The sequence below is a fragment of the Balaenoptera acutorostrata genome, chromosome 11, assembly GCF_949987535.1.
Source record: "Balaenoptera acutorostrata chromosome 11, mBalAcu1.1, whole genome shotgun sequence".
In the NCBI taxonomy this organism is placed as follows: Eukaryota; Metazoa; Chordata; class Mammalia; order Artiodactyla; family Balaenopteridae; genus Balaenoptera; species Balaenoptera acutorostrata.
In genome coordinates this window covers 84,755,582-84,776,328 of record NC_080074.1, presented here as the reverse complement: position 1 = coordinate 84,776,328, position 20,747 = coordinate 84,755,582, and the positions used below count along the sequence as shown (strand labels likewise).

The 20,747-nt window shown below is 37.1% G+C and overlaps 1 protein-coding gene across 3 annotated transcripts in view; it reads right to left on the bottom strand.

Moving 5' to 3' along the window:
• ITPR2 (inositol 1,4,5-trisphosphate receptor type 2) overlaps positions 1–20,747 on the bottom strand; it is a 521,140-nt gene that overhangs the window by 258,923 nt on the left and 241,470 nt on the right. For all 3 annotated transcript variants that reach the window (XM_057555894.1, XM_007194868.3, XM_007194867.3), the window contains exons 27-32: positions 19,451–19,540; positions 19,205–19,330; positions 14,244–14,366; positions 13,397–13,597; positions 10,818–11,069; positions 8,037–8,162 (exon numbers count right to left, since the gene is read on the bottom strand). In XM_057555894.1, coding sequence (XP_057411877.1) covers positions 8,037–8,162; positions 10,818–11,069; positions 13,397–13,597; positions 14,244–14,366; positions 19,205–19,330; positions 19,451–19,540 — 918 coding nt within the window. The remainder of the gene's footprint in view (positions 1–8,036; positions 8,163–10,817; positions 11,070–13,396; positions 13,598–14,243; positions 14,367–19,204; positions 19,331–19,450; positions 19,541–20,747) is intronic.

Genomic DNA, 20,747 nt, shown 5'->3' with positions numbered 1-20,747 from the left:
AGGAAAAATCAGAGGGCTATGTACCAGATGAAGGAACAAGATAAAACCCCAGAAAAACAACTAAATGAAGTGGAGATAGGCAACCTTCCAGAAAAAGAATTCAGAATAATGATACTGAAGATGATCCAGGACCTCGGAAAAAGAATGGAGGCAAAGATCAAGAAGATGCAGGAAATGTTTAACAAAGACCCAGAAGAATTAAAGAACAAACAAACAGAGATCAACAATACAATAACTGAAATGAAAACTACACTAGAAGGAATCAATAGCAGAATAACTGAGGCAGAAGAATGGATAAGTGACCTGGAAGACAGAATGCTGGAATTCACTGCTGCGGAACAGAATAAAGAAAAAAGAATGAAAAGAAATGAAGACACCCTAAGAGACCTCTGGGACAACATTACAGGCAACAACATTCGCATTATGGGGGTCCCAGAAGGAGAAGAGAGAGAGAAAGGACCAGAGAAAATATTTGAAGAGATTAGAGTCGAAAACTTCCCTAACATGGGAAAGTAAATAGCCACCAAATCCAGGAAGCGCAGAAAGTCCCATACAGAATAAACCCAAGGAGAAACACGTCGAGACACATAGTAATCAAATTGGCAAAAATTAAAGACAAAGAAAAATTATTGAAAGCCGCAAGGGAAAAAAGACAAAAAACATAAAAGGGAACTCCCATAAGGTTAACAGCTGATTTCTCAGCAGAAACTCTACAGGCCAGAAGGGAGTGACATGATATACTTAAAGTGATGAAAGGGAAGAACCTACAATCAAGATTACTCTACCGGGCAAGTATCTCACTCAGATTCAATGGAGAAATCAAAAGCTTTACAGACAAGCAAAAGCTAAGAGAATTCAGCGCCACCAAACCAGCTGTACAACAAATGTTACAGGAACTTCTCTATGTGGGAAACATAAGAGAAGAAAGGACCTACAAAAACAAACCCAAAACAATTAAGAAAATGGTCATAGGAACATACATATCGATAATTACCTTAAATGTGAATGGATTAAATGCTCCAACCAAAAGACACAGGCTCGCTGAATGGATACAAAAACAAGACCCATCTATATGCTGTCCACAACAGACCCACTTCTGACTTAGGGACACATACAGACTGAAAGTGAGGAGATGGAAAAAACTATTCCATGCCAATGGAAATCAAAAGAAAGCTGGAGTACCAATACTCATATCAGATAAAATAGACTTTAAAATAAAGAATGTTACAAGAGACAAGGAAGGACACTACATAATGATCAAGGGATCAATGCAAGAAGATATAACAATTATAAATATATATGCACCCAACATAGGAGCACCTCAGTACATAAGTCAACTGCTCACAGCTGTAAAAGAGGAAACTGACAGTAACACAATAGTAGTGGGGGACTTTAACACCTCACTTACACCAATAGACAGATCATCCAAAATGAAAATAAATAAGGAAACAGAAGCTTTAAATGATACAATAGACCAGATAGATGTAACTGATATTTAAAGGACATTCCATCCAAAAACAGCAGATTACACTTTCTTCTCATGTGCACATGGAACATTCTCCAGGACAGATCACATCTTGGGTCACAAATCAAGCTTCAGTAAATTTAAGAAAATGGAAATCATATCAAGCATCTTTTCTGACCACAACACTATGAGATTAGAAATCAATTACAGGGAAAAAAACGTAAAAAACACAAACACGTGGAGGCTAAACAATACGTTACTAAATAACCAAGAGATCACTGAACAAATCAAAAACTAACTAGAGACAAATGACAATGAAAACACGACGATCCAAAACCTATGGGATGCAGCAAAAGCAGTTCTAAGAGGGAAGTTTAGAGCTATACAAGTCTACCTCAAGAAACAAGAAAAATCTCAAATAAACAATCTAACCTTAGACCTAAAGCAACTAGAGAAAGAAGAACAAACAAAACCCAAAGTTAGCAGAAGGAAAGAAATCATAAAGATCAGAGCAGAAATAAATGAAATAGAAACAAAGAAAACAATAGCAAAGATCAATAAAACTAAAAGCTGGTTCTTTGAGAAGATAAACAAAATTGATAAACCATTAGCCAGACTCATCAAGAAAAAGAGGGAGAGGACTCAAATCAATAAAATTAGAAATGAAAAAGGAGACATTACAACAGACACTGCAGAAATACAAAGCATCCTAAGAGACTACTACAAGCAACTCCATGCCAATAAAATGGACAAACTGGAAGAAATGGACAAATTCTTAGAAAGGTATAACCTTGCAAGACTGAACCACAAAGAAATAGAAAATATGAACACACCAATCACAAGTAATGAAATTGAAACTGTGATTAAAAATCTTCCAACAAACAAAAGTCCAGGACCAGATGGCTTCACAGGTGAATTCTATCAAACATTTAGAGAAGAGCTCACACCCATCCTTCTCAAACTCTTCCAAAAAATTGCAGAGGAAGGAACACTACCAAGCTCATTCTATGAGGCCACCATCACCCTGATACCAAAACCAGACAAAGATACTACAAAAAAAGAAAATTACAGACCAATATCACTTATGAATAGCGATGCAAAAATCCTCAACAAAATACTAGCAAACAGAATCCAACAACACATTAAAAAGATCATACACCATGATCAAGTGGGATTTATCCCAGGGATGCAAGGATTCTTCAATATACACAAATCAGTCAGTGCGATTCTCCAGATTAATAAACTGAAGAATAAAAACCATATGGTCATCTCAATAGAGGCAGAAAAAGTTTTGACAAAATTCAACACCCAGTTATGATAATAACTCTGCAGAAAGTGGGCATAGAGGGAACCTACCTTAACATAATTAAGGCCATATATGACAAACCCACAGCAAACATCATTCTCAATGGTGAAAAACTGAAAGCATTTCCTCTAAGATCAGGAACAAGACAAGGATGTCCACTCTCACCACTATTATTCAACATAGTTTTGGAAGTCCTAGCCATGGCAATCAGAGAAGAAAAAGAAATAAAAGGAATACCAATTGGAAAAGAAGAAGTAAAACTGTCACTGTTTGCAGATGACATGATACTATACATAGAGAATCCTAAAGATGCCACCAGAAAACTACTAGAGCTAATCAATGAATTTGGTAAAGTTGCAGGATACAAAATTCATGCACAGAAATCTCTTGCATTCCTATACACTAATGATGAAAAATCTGAAAGAGAAATTAAGGAAACACTCCCATTTACCATTGCAACAAAAAGAATAAAATACTTAGCAACAAACCTACCTAGGGAGACAAAAGACCTGTATGCAGAAAACTATAATACACTGATGAAAGAAATTAAAGATGATACCAACAGATGGAGAGATATACCATGTTCTTGGATTGGAAGAATCAATATTGTGAAAATGACTATATTACCCAAAGCAATCTACAGATTCAATGCAATCCCTATCAAATTACCAATGGCAGTTTTTACAGAACTAGAACAAAAAATCTTAAAATTTGTATGGAGACACAAAAGACCCCAAATAGCCAAAGCAGTCTTGAGGGAAAAATACGGAGCTGGAGGAATCGGACGCTCTGACTTCAGACTATACTACAAAGCTACAGTAATCAAGACAATATGGTACTGGCACAAAAACAGAAACATAGATCAATGGAACAAGGTAGAAAGCCCAGAGGTAAACCCACGCACCTATGGTCAACTAATCTATGACAAAGGAGGCGAGGATATATAATGGAGAAAAGACAGTCTCTTCAATAAGTGGTGCTGGGAAAACTGGACAGCTACATGTAAAAGAATGAAACTAGAATGCTCCCTAACACCGTACACAAAAATAAACTCAAAATTGATTTGAGACCTAAATGTAAGACCGGACACTATAAAATTCTTAGAGGAAAACATAGGAAGAACACTGTTTGCCATAAATCACAGCAAGATCTTTTTTGATCCAACTCCTAGAGTAATGGCAATAAAAATAAACAAATTGGACCTAATGAAACTTCAAAGCTTTTGCACAGCAAAGGAAACCATAAACAAGACTAAAAGACAACCCTCAGAATGGGAGAAAATATTTGCAAACAAATCAACGGACAAAGGATTGATCTCCAAAATATATAAACAGCTCATGCAGCTCAATATTAAAAAAACAAAACAACCCAATCCAAAAATGGGCAGAAGACCTAGATAGACATTTCTCCAAAGAAGACATACAGATGGCCAAGAAGCACATGAAAAGATGCTCAACATCACTGATTATTAGAGAACTGAAAATCAAAACTACCATGAGGTATCACCTCACACCAGTTAGAATGGGCATCATCAGAAAATCTACAAACAACAAATGCTGGAGAGGGTGTTGAGAAAAGGGAACCCTCTTGCGCTGTTGATGGGAATGTAAATTTTTCAGCCACTATGGAGAACAGTATGGAGGTTCCTTAAAAAACTGAAAATAGAACTACCATATGATCCAGCAATCCTACTACCGGGCATATACTCTGAGAAAACCATAATTCAAAAAGACACACGCACCCCAATGTTCATTGCAGCACTATTTACAATAGCCAGGTCATGGAATCAACCTAAATGCCCATCGACGGACGAATGGATAAAGAAGATATGGTACATATATACAATGGAATATTAGTCAGCCACAAAAAGGAATGAAATTGGGTCATTTGTTGAGATGTGAATGGATCAAGAGACTGTCATACAGATGGAAATAAGTCAGAAAGAGCAAAACAAATATCGTATATTAACGCATATATGTGGAACCTAGAAAAATGGTACAGATGAGCCGGTTTGCAGGGCAGAAATTGCGACATAGATGTAGAGAACAAATGTATGGACACCAAGCGGGGAAAGCGGGGGTGGGGGTGGTGGTGTGATGAACTGGGCGATTGGGATTGACATCAGTGTATACACTGATGTGTATAAAATGGATAACTAATAAGAACCTGCTGTATAAAAAAAAAAAAAAATCTGGCTCAATTTTGGCTTCTAACAAAGTTGCGCAGTAATGAAATCAGTTGTCTCACAAAAAAGTAGTGAGATCATTGTAAATGGAAATATACAGGCAGGTGCTAAAAACTGTGAACTGCAGGACCGCCAGTCTCTTTCAACCCTACGATCCTACGATTCTTTAGGTCCAATGTACCAAATACCTTTCCTCCAGATTGCCTTCACCATGTCTCACTGATGTAAATCAGTTGTTCCAGGATTTCATAACTTTGTTGTAATATCTGAATTTAGTCCATCTCTACATCAAGTCACTATTGTGTGTGTCCAGCTTCACGAACATGGTTTCTGGCTCTTGCCTGTGTAAGACGGTCCCCCTTTAGGTTATCCTCGACATTATTATCGGGTCTTGGGAAAGCTACTTGAAATTGCTTCAAAGGCTACGTATAACCTTGTAATAATACCCGTGATGTTAACCATGATAGGGATAAAATGGATGATGGCGCCAACTCTCCTACTAAGTGCCGAGCACGTGCGAAGAGCTATATACATATTACCTCATTCAATCCTCCCAGTAACGCCATAAGGAATGTGTTATTATTGCATGTATTTGACAAATAAGGAAGCTCAGGGTCAGAGGGGTAAGCACCTTGCCCAGGATAACTGAGCTAGTAAGAGACAGAATCTAAACTTGAACTCTGGCCTGGCTGATGACTCTAAAATGCCTACCGCTAACTACCTTGCTCTACGGCAGTGATTCTCGAAGTGTGGTCGCTGGACCAGCAGCTTCAGCATCACCTGAAAACTTGTTAAAAATGCCAAGTCTCACATCTACTGAATCAGAAACTAGGGGCGTGGGGCCCAGCGACATGTGTTCTAGCAAATCCTCCAGATAATTCTGCTGCGCACTGAAGTTTGAGAGCTACTGTTCTACTGAACTGAAAATTCGCCTCAAAAGCTACATTCTACTTATTTAACCATATTTTTGTTTGTATTTGAATTTGAAAGTGTGTGGTGACTCCTGAATCTGTCTTCACAGGGGGAAAGACAAATCCCAAATATGGAAAAGTCAGGTTTCCTGTCCCTTCCCTGAAGTAGGAAGGGTGAGTCTTTGTCATTCTCGGTGAGGGGATAAGACAGTTGCTGCTTTAAAATATAAATCAGAGGGAAACAAGAAGGAAAGAAAAAAAATGTTTCTGCAGTATATAGTGAAGCTGTTGTGGTTAGACATAATGATTGAATAGACCAAGAAAACTTGAAATTCCCTTAAAGCCTTTATATACTAATAACACTATGTCTACTTAAATATTGAATAGCTAAAATAAAAATCCTCCCTACATGCATACTTTAAAAAAAAAGAATATACACCCTTTAGCCTTATGAATAAACACATCAATGGAAAGACTGTTTCCAAGGTAGCATAATCCATGGCAGTTATCATCAAGCCTTCTTCGGTTTAAAAATAAAAATCCTTTCAGCTTTGCAGATCATGCTGCCTAGAATGTGACCTTGGTCTTTTCAAGCTTATCTTTAGTCCATAGCACTGTGCAACTCTGCAAATCAGTCTGTAATCTCTTTAATGTCTTCCTGCACGTGCAGTTTTAAAGCTCAGCCATCAGCATATAAACCATCGTTTACTCCAAGGTCTCTGGAGATACTTGTGGCCAGTCACTTACAAGGGCTTTCACAAGGTCATGGGGGTAAATGTGAGTGGTATGTAAGTCCTGTGTAAAACAGGATGACTCCTCCACAGGTGCAGGTCTACCTGAGGAAGGTAACGAGTGGCTTTTAAGGTCTACAGAAATGAAGTAAAACAGGATTGCCTTACTTCACACATGCGTGAACACAGCAGAGCTCACTCATACTACCCCATACCAAAGGCGAAATAAGTACATTCCACCTGCACGCCTTGACTAAATAAAAGAGTTCCTGGACTGGAATATGTGATTTATTCTATTATCTAAGATTGCTCTTGGATGTCTGGATCTGCAGCTAATGTTTTATTATATCCCTTTAGCCTTCCTTCCTTCCAGAAAGAATTGCAGGAAGGCAGTGAGCTAATGGATAGCAATCAGCATCGATCCATGTGGACTTCACGACTTCACTAACCCCTCTCCTCCAGTACATCTAAGTGAAGCCCATGTAAACTACCAGCACTCAGGAATGTAGGAAGCCAAAGGACTGGGACAGGCCACCATAAGTCATAATAAGTCTAAGGAGTTAGCTATACACTATCTTCTATTAGTGAAACTCTTATTTGAACATTATGTCCCATAATTTTAATGGGAAAACTGGAGAAGATCCTCCCCCCACAGAAAAACTAAAATAATACACCCTGGACATTATCATTCAGCAGGCAAAAAAGGGGCTAAGATACTAACTAAAATTAAGTGCTATCTATCAAAGATTCCTTCCTTCCTTTCTTCGTTCATTCATTTCCTCAATATTAACAGAGCAAAAACATGCTAGACAGTATCTAGAAAATGCCAGCCAGCTCCATGTGTCCTCCCCAACCCCCCAAAAAGCCAAACATGAGAAAATGGACTCGAAGTAAAAAGCAGACTGTATTTTGACTGACATGAGTGAAAGCAGCAGATGATTCAATTACTGGAGCACATTCCCAAAGAAGACGTGGAATAGGCAACAGTGGGCAGTGCTGGGTCCTAAATAGTCTGCAAATACCTACCTGCCCGAAAGCAGTATCCAAGACCTCATGAGATCTCTTCCATCTATGGTTTATAATTGCATTCATGATACAAGGTCGAATACAAATTGACCTCTGCCAAATATCATCTCTAAACAATGTAAAAAGGCTACTAAAATTCCATTTACTAACAGGCCAACATGGTCAGTTGTAAAAGTGAAAATGAACACCTTGCTGCCATATACACTGTACTGGCATTTTGAGTACATTAACTCATTAAATCTCACAGTCTTATGAAACTCAGTCACAACTTTTTGAATGTAACAGATGACATCTAAACATAGTGGGTTTAATTCTAGGTTTTCATCCAGATGCTTGATACTGTTTAGTCAAAATGTATATCAACAACCTTACTAAACATGAAGTAGTATTTAATGATCAACATGTAACTTACCCTTGCCATATCCACCAAGAAGTTCTCAAATAATTTCCAGATGTGGTTACTTGTGTAGATTTCTTTCATTTCCACTTCAGTGTCAACATAACAGTGATTAACAAAATTCACATAAGCAATTTTAACCTGTGCAAATTTCAAATAGAAAAGAAAGTGAGTTTTTTCTTTATTCTTCATCTTCAAATATCTATTATGAATGGTTATTTGAAACTGTGTTATTTCCTATAGTAAATTATAGTATACTTTGGGTCTACCCAGAGAGCATTCCCATCTCCTTTCTTCTACTAAAACACTCCACCCCCTGATCCAGGGTAAACACATGACCTAGTATTCCATTCCCCTGGGCCCAGTGATTGGTGTGAGAATGTGAACTTCATGTAAACCAAGTCTAACATATTTCCGACACTAGGAGTCAAAAGTGCTCCCTTTCCCTCTCTCCCTCCCTCTCTTCCCTCCTCTCCCCCTCCCCTCCCCACCTCCCCTCCCCTTCTCTGTCTCTGTCATTCATTCATTCATTCATTCATTCATATTCTCTCTCTCTCTCTTTCCCCCTCTCTCATTGTCAAAATGGAACAAGGTCAACCTGGACTCCAAGACCCATCTTCTCCAGGTGTATGGAGGAAAATTATGCTCAGATAAACAGAATGAGGCAAAAACCACAAAGGAAAAGGGAACAAGAGATAGAAGGAATTCTGACATTGTTTGAACCTCTTGAATCACGTGAACAACTATTCTTCAAATTCCCAAATACAAGAGCCAATAAAATTCCCTTTTAAAATTTAAACTAGTTTAAATTAGGTTTCTGTCACTTGCAACCAAGAGAGATCTAATACAATGCTTCAATATGTTGACTAAATAATACTTTATTGCCATTCAAAAACATTTAAATTACTATTTCTGAGAAGAAGCAGGTTTACAGTTTACCAAAAAAAAAAAAAAAATTGAATTATTTTAAGATGTAGTAAAGTTCCTTTCCAGATTTAGCAAAGTTCCTCATAAAAGACTGGCATGAGCCTCACCAACATATACCATTTCTAAAGTGCATAGGGCAATAGTTTTTGTTTTTCCTTTTCTTTCCTCTTCTCTTTTCTCACCTCTTCTTTTCTTTCCTCTCTCTCTCTGTATAAGAATGTGATGAATGCTATAAATTTCCCCAGAAAAATGCACACACATAAAAAAATCATGTAAACAATTTCAGAGGGTTCATAGAATCCAAGTTAGAACCATAAGGAATACAGGGCCAGCTTTCATGCCCTCAGTACTTATCTCTACCTGACTGAGGCCTGAAGCAAATCTTCAATGGCAGGGTGCCTGTGTCACGGAGACATCAGAGCCATTTGGTGCATTATCATAATCATCTTGACAGCAGTTAATATGCATTCAGTGCTTGCTACATGCCAAACACCTTCAGCAGTCTATATGTAATATCTTAATTTAATCCTCCACCAATCCTATCAAGTACATACTATAATTATTTCACTTCAAAATTGTGTAAATTGAAGATTAGAAGGTTAAGTAACCTGTTGGAATCAGTCACACAGCTAGAAAGTAATGGATCCAAGATTCTGACTCATTCTTTAATCCATTTGTTCATTCATTCAGAACATACTTATTAAATGTAGGTTCAGGTTCAGACAATATAATGGTGACTACAAACAGACCCAGGTGTTACTCTCATTTAGCTTATAATCTTGGTAAAGAATGTGAAGGCTACAGATATTTTTTACTAATAAAATTCAAATACCAAATTTCAAATTATAGACTCTTATAGACTCTACTATGGGAAGCCAGGTGGGTCTTCCTTGAAGAAGTAATGCTTGAATCAAGATTTGAAGGATGAAGAGGGGTGAAGTAGGTGAATATAAGAGGTTAGAGTGGTATGTCAGAGAGAACTGCATGGCCAGAATCAGGACCTCAAATAAAGACAGAACCCACAGATTTAATCACTACACTATGCTTCCTTTCTTTGCCGTCTTATTTCAAACCAATCAAGTCATGAAGTACCCTTGGTTTGAGGTATCAACAATTCTACAAAATTTCATAAAAATATACTTTCAAGTCCATCACTATGTAGGACTATTTGGAAGTAGGGAAGTTAACCTAACCTGATGCCTTTTTAAGTTACTGTGATTTAAAATGTTTGGATTTAGTGTATCACATGTTTATAAACTTTGCAACAATACACCACAACGGTAGAAAAGAAAAAAATTATTGCAATGTACATCCCTGGAAGCCTCGTTAATCTTGTTGGCAGACAACCAGTTTCTAATGAGTTTCTTCCCTGCCGTCATGCCAAACAAGGAAGGAGGGTAAACGATGATGTGTGAATAAAGCAAAATGTGTGTCCATATTTCCAAGAATGCATCTACTCCATAAAGCAAAGGTAAACCTAGAGAATCTGATAGTGATCCTGCAGTACCATCCTAGCCTCTCCTATTGATGACTGTGAATTATTTATGAAGCATCTGTTTTATGCTCAGGAACATACTAGAGGTTACAAGTCAATTTTTCAGTTTGATCACAATGCCATACCTAGAAATTCCTATAGTAGCTTCTAGTAAACTAATAGCGGCTATACTTTAAAAAGGTTTATCATCTTTCATAGTTTCTTGTAGAACAAAAGAGTAAACTTTTTATGCTCTTTTAAATTTTCCTAATTGTATAGCTAACTACAATTCCTTCACTAAATATATTCTCATTATAAATAATAGTAGGAGGACTTCTGGCACTTATTAAAAATTAATAACAATTCTATAGCTGCTAAGCTTTTGCCAGGCTTACCTCAGGGATGCAGTCGTCATGGGTCACCACCCTCACTATGTCGTCCAGGGGCAGAAGGGAATTGCACTTGATTTCGGTGTAGACATTTTTCCCCTCTGTGCATGCTGCCAGCAACTCCACAAGGGTGATGTGGTAGGCTAAGGGGCCACTCTCATCCCCTCGGTCTCTCTCTGAACACATCATATGGAGAAGGATGGGAAATGATGCTCTATCATTGTAAAATATCAGCACATCTTCACCCCCATTTATCAACTGAAATGATAATAAGAGAGTTGACATAGCAGTCCAAATGTTCATCCTTGCAGTTATTTCCAAAGGCTTGGTCTATCTGGAAATATGTGCATCTCTTTGTAAAAACATAGATAACACTGCAAATGCAGAACTACACCAAGGCAGGATGGTAAAAAGATTCTAGGCATGTGTCAAGTGATTAGTTATGAATGTTATCAAAACCAGTCGGAGAGACATGGGAGAGGTGGATAGGGGCAAGAATTAATGACACAGATGACAGTAAATTGTTCAGTGAGTCACCCACTGAAATTAAACCTGCAAAATACTCCAATGAAGTTACTTTCTTCTACTTCGAATGGTAGACTCCATTGCCAAGCATGAGAAATCTCGTAAGTATAATTTTACTATAGAATAAAATACCCCCCATCTCCTTCAATAGTGACAGAATAAGTAAGCAAGTACACTGAACCAAATGCAACTCTACGAGAATTTGGAGCTTTCACGTGTCATGGATATTGGTAGAGAATGGAGGTAAAAGCAGAGATGGGAGAAATAAAGAGAAAAAGACAACTTTTAAAAGAGAGAGACAAAGAATGAATATGTAGGGGCTTGTAGGACATAAATTTTCCTCCCTGTTTCGTTTATATAACTTCAATGGAGAATTCCAGCAGGTGGTAATTTTATTGCTCTATCACCATAATGTCTTGTCTATTTTGGGGGGAAACTGTATTATTATTTTACTGAGGAATCCACTTTGACTGTCATGAAGCCCAGGCTGAGTTAACAGTGATGAGTTCTGGAGGTAAGTACACCCCACTCCAGACTTCATAATCACTGTCTTCTCTCTCTACCTCAACTGAAAACCCAGACTCACGAGGTCTCAATCCCTGCCCTACAATTCCTGGAAGATGCCAAGGCCAACTATGTAAGAGGTTTTGACAGAGAAGACTTTTGTCTTCCCAGAAGACAAACCCTCTACTTTGCTTTATGAGGCAGATAGCAACCCCAAACCACAGACAGGTCAGGACCTGCGCAGGCCTCAATTCTTATTGTCTATTACAGTACCAATTTTCTAACCCCAATGTGAAATATTTTGGTAGAGAACGCAGATTATGTAATTTTTTTCTCTATTTTATTTGAATTGATAAAATATTTAAATTGATGACAATTAATTGGCTTACACAGAAAGTTTTGTTGAAAGTGAATGTATATGGGTCAAAAATTTATATATTAACATAATATTATAAATACTTCTTTACACATAGAAATGCTTCACCTAATAAATGCCATAGGACTGGCTTAACTATTTGCTGCTTTCCCATTTTAAGTCTTTCCATGATGATTTTCCAAAATAAAGTTAATTCTCACATTTCTAGGCAATGAAGGGCTAATGTTAATGTAAATACAGATAAGAGGTAAATTTTACAAGTTTAAAATCCTCCTTAAATGTTAATAACAATAATTTATGTTTAAAATTCAAGGCTTCAAGCTGAATTAACTTTAAGATTTCTATGGGGCAAGAGGGACTCATTGTACCAATACAGAAACTACTCCCACTCTCAAATTTAAGGTACATAATTATGAAAATCCCCCCAAATCAATATAATCTATTATATAACTTGTTTGTAGCCATGTTTGAAAGCTGCCTAATCCATACAGGCCTTTAGAGAACCATCAGGTCACAGAGCAATGATTTACCCAAACAGGCTCAAAGTATTCTCCAAAGTATCACTTGGTTCCTAGTGAGTAACTCATTCATTGTATAAATCTTGCTCAATGACAAACATCACATTGAAAAGGGCAAAATAAATGAAGTACTTCATCCATTTGCTTTTCTTAAATTTTTAACTTACTCTAAATAGCTAAGTTTCCCTATATAATGAATCACTGATGGATAATTTCTATTCATTAGTTTCATTCCGTTCAAAGCCCCCTGTAAATAGTAGCAAAGAACACCCATTCTATGTTTCAGGAACCGAGTAATAAGGGCACTCGAAAAGCAGAGTTTAATCCATTTTTGTTACATATTGAAACTTAAAAATATAAAATTTAATCACTTTCCTTCTAAATAATCTATAACGTTTCATAGGATTTTACCCATTATTTAAAATACACAAATTCATTAAGAATCAAAAAGAAAAATAAACTCCTAGAAAATTATAACATCAACTTATGATACGCTACTTCCCTAGGTCTAAGCAAAATACATTTGTGCTTAAGTAGTCGTACTTAATTTATTTTCCAAACCTATGTTGCTGGGGGATTGTTTTTCACTCTAGAATAACAGAAAACCTATATTTGAGCATATTGTTTATGTGAAGTTGATAAAATGCAAACTGAGAACATACCTCGGTCATCACCATATCCTGGCATTTCTTCACATATTTACCATCTGCTTTGACAATCGTCTGCAGAAACCTCAGGTACTCCACGTGGCGGCCGTGCGTCTCAATGCAGTGCACGAAGTGCTGGATAACCCTCTCGCTAATTTCATTGCACAGATGGTAATTGTTCATGAAGATGTGCCGCATGGTTTCTGCTTCAAGGAGCTACACACAGAGGAATGTGCCCTTGTAACTCTGACAAGATCAATTTTCTATTCTACAGTACTTAGACCAATTGCACAGCTTGTGATCAGTTTCCTATTTTACGCAAAACTGTAGTGAGTTTTCTGTGCAAGTCTTCTACAAAGTGCATTGAGATTATTCAGCATTAAAAAAAAAAACTGAGCTCACAAAGGAATTTAGTTGGAAAACGGAGCTCATTATAAAGGTCAACAAGTTGGCAACAGTATTCTTGAGATTAATTTAATTATGTATTATTCAAAAGTAGCTGTTCCTTAGTATTCGCCAACACATGTTTTACAGAGCAGAGCTAACTCCACCTTTGAGTTTTCCAGATTAAACTTACTCATGGCATCACAGAGTTAGTCTTTGTCCTACCACATCTTTTTCCTAACATTAAACTACGTACATATAAATGAAGTTGTCATCTGCAGGTAAGATCTGTGTAATTTTTCACGTTTCTTTAAATGTTTCCTTAATGGAAATAAAAGGTATTCACTTTTAGGAGGAGAACCCCCTACAAGGAAAAAAATGTGGTGATGAAGATGAATAAAATTCCATCCATCAATGTTGCTAAAACGAATGAGATGGACACTTTACTATAAATATTAGAAGCCACTCAAATACTTACACCAGGGGTTAAGAACAAATTCAGATGTTTATGGAGGAGAACTTGATTCTGTGGATTTCCCCGACAGAAATTCTGCAGGAATGTATGGGCCAGATTCATTACTTCATTCATCTTTTCATCATTCTGGAAGTTAAAGAGTAGCACATGATACAGAGAAACACACCAGAGCAAAAATATTATCAAAGAATATATTTTTTCGCACATGCATTTTTTCCTCCATGCCACTATTTTATGCTCCCCTTTCTGCGTCTACACCTCTCCCGGTTACCCCGCTCCATCCACCCTCCCCATTTTGTAGATGTCTCTCCCCTTCTCTTAATTCTCCTCCTATCTGTTCTGCTCCACTCTTTCCTCCTCCTTTTTGTTTCACGGCCCATCTCTCATTCTCCCCAACTTTCCTGCTTGTCCACTACAATTTCCCATCTCCATACAAAGCTGCCTCTTCTGCCCTGCCTCTGTCCCCACACCCCCGCCGTCCCCCCTCCCTCTCTCTCTGGCCCCCTCATTCTCCTGGGTTCCGCTCCCTTCTGGTCTGCACCCTCCAATCCCTCTCTTTCCTCCCCTCTCTTGGATTTCCCATCTTTCCCAGTGTTTCCATGTACCTGGATCTTCCTGTTCCTTTTGTTTTCTGTTTCTCCTCCTTCCCCACCATCTCTATCCCCCTCTTTCTCCAACTCCTCCCTTTCTACTTTTCCAGGAGGCATCTATCCCTCCTCCTCTGGCCCCTTCTGCTCCTTCTCTCCTGCTCTCACTCCCTTGTCCTCCTGCTTTGCCCCCACTCTTTCTTCTCTCTACTCACTTGCCCTCTTTTCCCCACTCTGTAACTTTCTCTCTGTATATATAGTTCTGACCTTACCTCTAGTCTCTCCTCTCCCCTCTTTGTGCACCCTCCTTTGGTGACTTACTTTGTCTATTTTTTCCATCTCATTCTTTTCCTTTTTCTCTTCGCTTTCTGACCTCCTCTTTTCCCCACTCTCTTTGTCCCCCTCTTTCTTAACACACACACTCTTAAGTTGTTTCCTTATTCACTGTCATTTTCCAAAGTCCTACAATAAGGTACTTCATTGCTAATAAGAATCTCAATAAGAAACTTAAGTCTCAAAACTCACAAAGAATGCAAAGTTCTCTTTTTAAAAGTGGTCTTTTAACAATATCACTGAAACAACCTAAAATTTTTCTGGGTAGGTCATGTGGTCAATGTCAGATATACAAAATGGACTCATGTTTTGAGTAATAGTTTATATTCAATGAATTTAATGTTTTCTTTTTTCCTAACCTGAGAGTCTATATTTTATGCCATCTATTAACTAAATAAACTGCTTCGGATCATTAATAGACTCACTTCCTCACATTGAAAATAGGGATGAACTAACCAGACTAATAAATATGTCCAGAAAACTCCATTCCTATCTTGAAAATAGGAAGTTTTTATTTCAAAATCTACTAACATTTTCCTTTATGTGTGTAATCCAGGGATAGTGAAAAGACATCAAAGGAACTTTAGCTGCAGGAACACCCAATTCCCACAGAAAAGCCAGCCACACAGAAGGACATCAGGGCCAGTTCTACTGGAATTGGTGTTTCTTTGAAACTGTCATCTTATGCTTTTGTTTGTTTGTTTCTGAACAATCTAGTTATCAAAACTAAGCAAACCCCAATGGCATTTTTCCCAGAAATAATTCTAACATTTATATGGAACCACAAAAGACCCTGAATAGCCAAAATAATCTTGAGAAAGAAGAGCAAAGCTGGAGATATGCTCCCTGATATCAAACTATACTACAAAGCTACAGTGATCAAAACAGTATGATACCGGCACAAAAACAGACACATATATCAACAGAACAGAACAGAGAGCCCAGAGATAAACCCAAGAACTACGGTCAATTAACCAAGGAATGATCTCTGAGAGAGAGGATGCCACATTGTATGTGATTTTCAGCGATGTGTAGAAAAATTCTTCAACCTTTTATTCAAGCTTTAGGTGATGCAAGTAAAAATCACTTGATTTAGACATTCTGGGCTGGTGAAGAGGGGTGGAAATGCATCAGGAAGGAATGACAAAGGAGGCAAGAATACACAATGGGGAAAAGGCAGCTTCCTCAATAAACAGTGTTGGGAAAACTGGACAGCTCCATGCAAAAGAATCAAACTGGACTACTTTCTCATACCGTATACAAAAATAGACTTAAAGTGGATTAAGGACTTAAATCTAAGACCTGAAACCATAAAACTCTTAGAAGAAAATATGAGAAGTACACTTTTTGACATCGGTCTCAGCAATACTTTTTGGATATGTCTCCTCAGGCAAGGGAAACAAAAGCAAAAATAAACAAATGGGACCTAATCAAACTAAAAAGTTCTTGCACAGCAAAGGAAACTATCAACAAAATGAAAAGGCAACCTACTGAATGGGAGAAGACATTTGCAAATGACATATCCAATAAGGGATTAATATACAAAATATACCAAAAAACTCATACAACTCAACATCAAAAAAACAAACAACCTGATTTAAAAAATGGGCATAGGAACTGAATAGACATTTTTTCAAAGAAGACATACAGATGGCCAACAGACACATGAAAAGATGCTCAACATCACTAATCATCAAGGAAGTACAAATCAAAACCACAGTGAGATATCACCTCACACCTGTCAGAAAGGCTATTATCAAAAACAAATAACAAGTGTTGGTGAGAATGTGGAGAAAGGGGAACCTGTATGCACTGTGGGTGGAAATGTAAATTGGTGTAGCCACTACAGAAGACAGTATATAACGTTTCCTCAAAAATTAAAAATAGAACTATCATATGATCCAGCAATTCCACTTCGAGTACTTTTCTGAAGAAAACAAAAACACTAATTCAAAAAGATATATGCACCCATATGTTCACTACAGCATTATTTACAATAGTCAAGATACAGAAGCAAACTAAGTGTCCACTGACAGATGAATGGAATAAGAAGAAGTGATATACATATACAATGGAATAATACTCAGCCACAAAGGAATGGAATCTTGCCATTTGTGACAACACGGATGGACCTAGAGGGTATTATGCTAAGTGAAATAAATCAGACAGAGACAAATACTGTATGATTTCACTTACATGTGGAATCTAAAAGAGAAAACAAATGACAAACATAACAAAACAGAAACAGACTCATAGATACAGAGAACAAACTAGTGGTTGCTGGCATCGGAGGGAATGAGTGAACTAGGTGGGGGAGATTAAGAGGTACAAACTTTCAGTTATAAAATAAACAAGTCATAGGGATGTAATATACAGCATAGGGAATATAGTCAATAGTATTGTAATAACTTTGTATGGTCACATCATTTTGTGATGTATAGACATATCAAATCACTCTGTTGTACACCGGAAACTAATATAATATTGTAAGTGAATTATACTTCAATAAAAATGTGATTAATAATAAAACAGCAAACCCAAAAACACAAAGTAGTAGTAAAATACTCAACAATACAGTTATACTAAATAGTAGAAAAAGGGACTTGATCACATGTCCAATGCCCATGTTACAATATCAAAGATATAATAATTTGGAAAATAAATACCTTTTTTAAGGTTTAATACCTTTTCCTGCTTTTCAATAATTCTTTTATTGCATTATCTAACCTAGTTTGAATTATACCACCTTATAAATTTACATATTAAAATGTAACTAAGTCAGACAGGGGGCAATCCAGTATGAGAAGTGAAAAGTCCAAGTTGGGAGGGTGTCCACAGAGAGGGGCCTGGCATAGCACATTGGTGCCCAAGAGAGAAGAAGAGGGCATCCACCCTTGTGGAGGGGTCAGAGCCTGCATGAGGTGCAGAGGGCATTCATAAGGAGGAATGGGCAGCAGTGGTGATGGAAGATGAGATGGAGTAAGAGAATAACTATATTCACACACACATATATTCTCTAGATTTGTCTACTTAAAGGGCCTGGAGAGGCAAACCTCCACAGCAATAAGTACATTTAGTTCTCAGAATTTTTCTCCCAAATACCATTCTCCCCCAAATGGAACTGGGGCTTCTTGAATAAATGGCTAATTCCAGAGGTGGAACAAGAAAAATGCAAGGGAGCCTGGAATATTTTAATGTGCAAAAAAGCAAGGAACTACTCGAAGAATGATGGGACCATGTTAGAGGACAGGGCAGCTGGCCTGAAGGAGCTCCATTGGCCAAATCTGGGACAATCAAAATAAACAGTGCTAGAAACCTAATATAACCTATTGAATAAGAGCATCTGTAAGTCCATACTGATAAAAATAAATAAATGAATAAATGGAAAGTTTGATAAAAAAAATGGAATGTTTACTTAGTTTCAAAGAACCACACCACAAAATATTTGTTACAAAGGGAAACTGAGTACTTCACTGATAATCCTGGCAGACACCACCTTAATCAAGTGACCCAAGTAAACATCACCAGTCATGGGGCAAATCAAAATCTCATGCTGCCTGATAGGAAGTGGTGGAAAAAACTTAGTGTTACTTCTGTTACGTTCCTGCCGAAGATGCATAACTGAATCGAATCATGAGGAAACATCAAGTGACCCAAATTAAGGGACAGTCTTCAAAATAGCTGGTCTGTCTTCAAAAGTGTCAATGTCAAAGAGTTCCAGCATGAGGACATTTAAATGCACATGACACCAAACAGCTCCTGTTTCTGAAGTGTATCTTTTTATCAAACAGGACATGATTGAGATGATGGGAGAAATGTGAATGGCATGTGAGGATTAGGTAGCAGTAGAGTGGGATGCTCTTTCCTGATCTGGAAGGTTGTTACTTGGTTATACTTGTAGGGAATATACACTAAAGGGCTCAGGGGTAGGGCATCAGGTTGGCAACTTACCTGCAAATAGTTCAAGGAAAAAAATTCTTTGTAACTTTGCTATATTGAAATTGTATCAAAATTTAAAAAGGAAAACAGTACCTAAGAACTTACCTTTTCATAGGGTATCTGCAGCAGGTCTAACACCACTGAATGGGCTCCCATATTTTTCAGTAATCGTTGATGTTGATTCCGACACTTTTTATTCTGTACACAGAGTTTACTTAGCCTAATCAAAATCTTTCCAAAGAAGAAGAAAAGCATTAAATATAACATATACAATATTAAATATAATAAATGAACAAAATTTCTTTGCCATGCCAGTATAAACTCATATAGAAATATTTCACATCTGCTGACCTCCTTTACAATCCGGTAGTTGTTGCTCTTATTGCTGTCAATCTGAGGTTTCTTTGTTCCATCTTGCACTGGACTTAAAATGTTTGAGTCCTAAAATAAACACAAAGATGTATGTTATGCCCTATATATCTTCGTAATAAATTTATTTCTTTTGTAATAAATAAGAAATACTTCTTGTAATTATTTTGTGATGAATTTATTATTCAACTTAAATGTTTCCTTGGTATTTTTTATCCCATAAAAAGCTCCTTGGCTTAAATGAGTCATGCAAATGACCACATCCCAACAACAACCAATTATAAGATCTATGGCATTACTAATAATTAATGAGTTAAGTTTAAAAGGAAAGGGTATTACAGGTAACACTATCAGTCTATTTCCTTATGCTAAATGTATCAGACATATCATGACTTTATATTGCCTATAGGAAAAGGAATAGTAAAAATAAAGGGCATAGGAGGCATAATTTAATTATCAGGGATGAACTTCAGGGAAAAAAAAAAGACTGAAGGAGCATATCATAACATGATATGTTAAAACACTTCAGAGATGGGAGAAAAAAACACCTTAACCCAAGAATTCTCTGACAGGTTACCATGACATCCTTAAGAGTCATGACTGGGGGCCAACCAACCATGTACAGAATCATGAAAATGAAAAAAAAAATTTCTTTATTTAAAAATAATATTTTAAATTACTAAATTAATAAAGCTTATTAAGAGGACTTGAAACACCAAAAGCATTTCATTATAACAACCATTATCTGTAGCAGTACAATAAAAAAACAAATACAGGGAGTTACATATTTTAAATATCAACTATTGGAGTCACTATATGAAAATAAGACATCACTTACAATTTAATACTTGAACATTTATTAAGACTTAATACATTCCTGGTACTAGGCAATGGTGAATAGATATAAAAGAAATAGAAGATATGGTTCTTCCCACAAGAAAATTACAGTTTACCTAAGAAAACAGGGAGAAATATGAAAATAAAGATTTGAACTGAGCAGAACTCACTATTCAAAGAGAGAGACAGAGGCTAGTTATAGCTTTAGACAGCTTTATGAAGGAGGGGAAATTTAAGCTAAGGTCTTGAAAGATGAAAACTACTTAGTTAAGTATGAGAGAGGTGTGGAAGGGCAGGGGGACACTTGTTAGGCAAAGAAGTCACCTTAGCCAAAGGCACTGGAAAAAGAAAAGCACAACAGTGTGTAGAAAATGACAAGAACTGACAAACCATGTTGCAAAAGTGGACAGTAGATGGAGTGGGGCCTGACCACCTCCCTGAT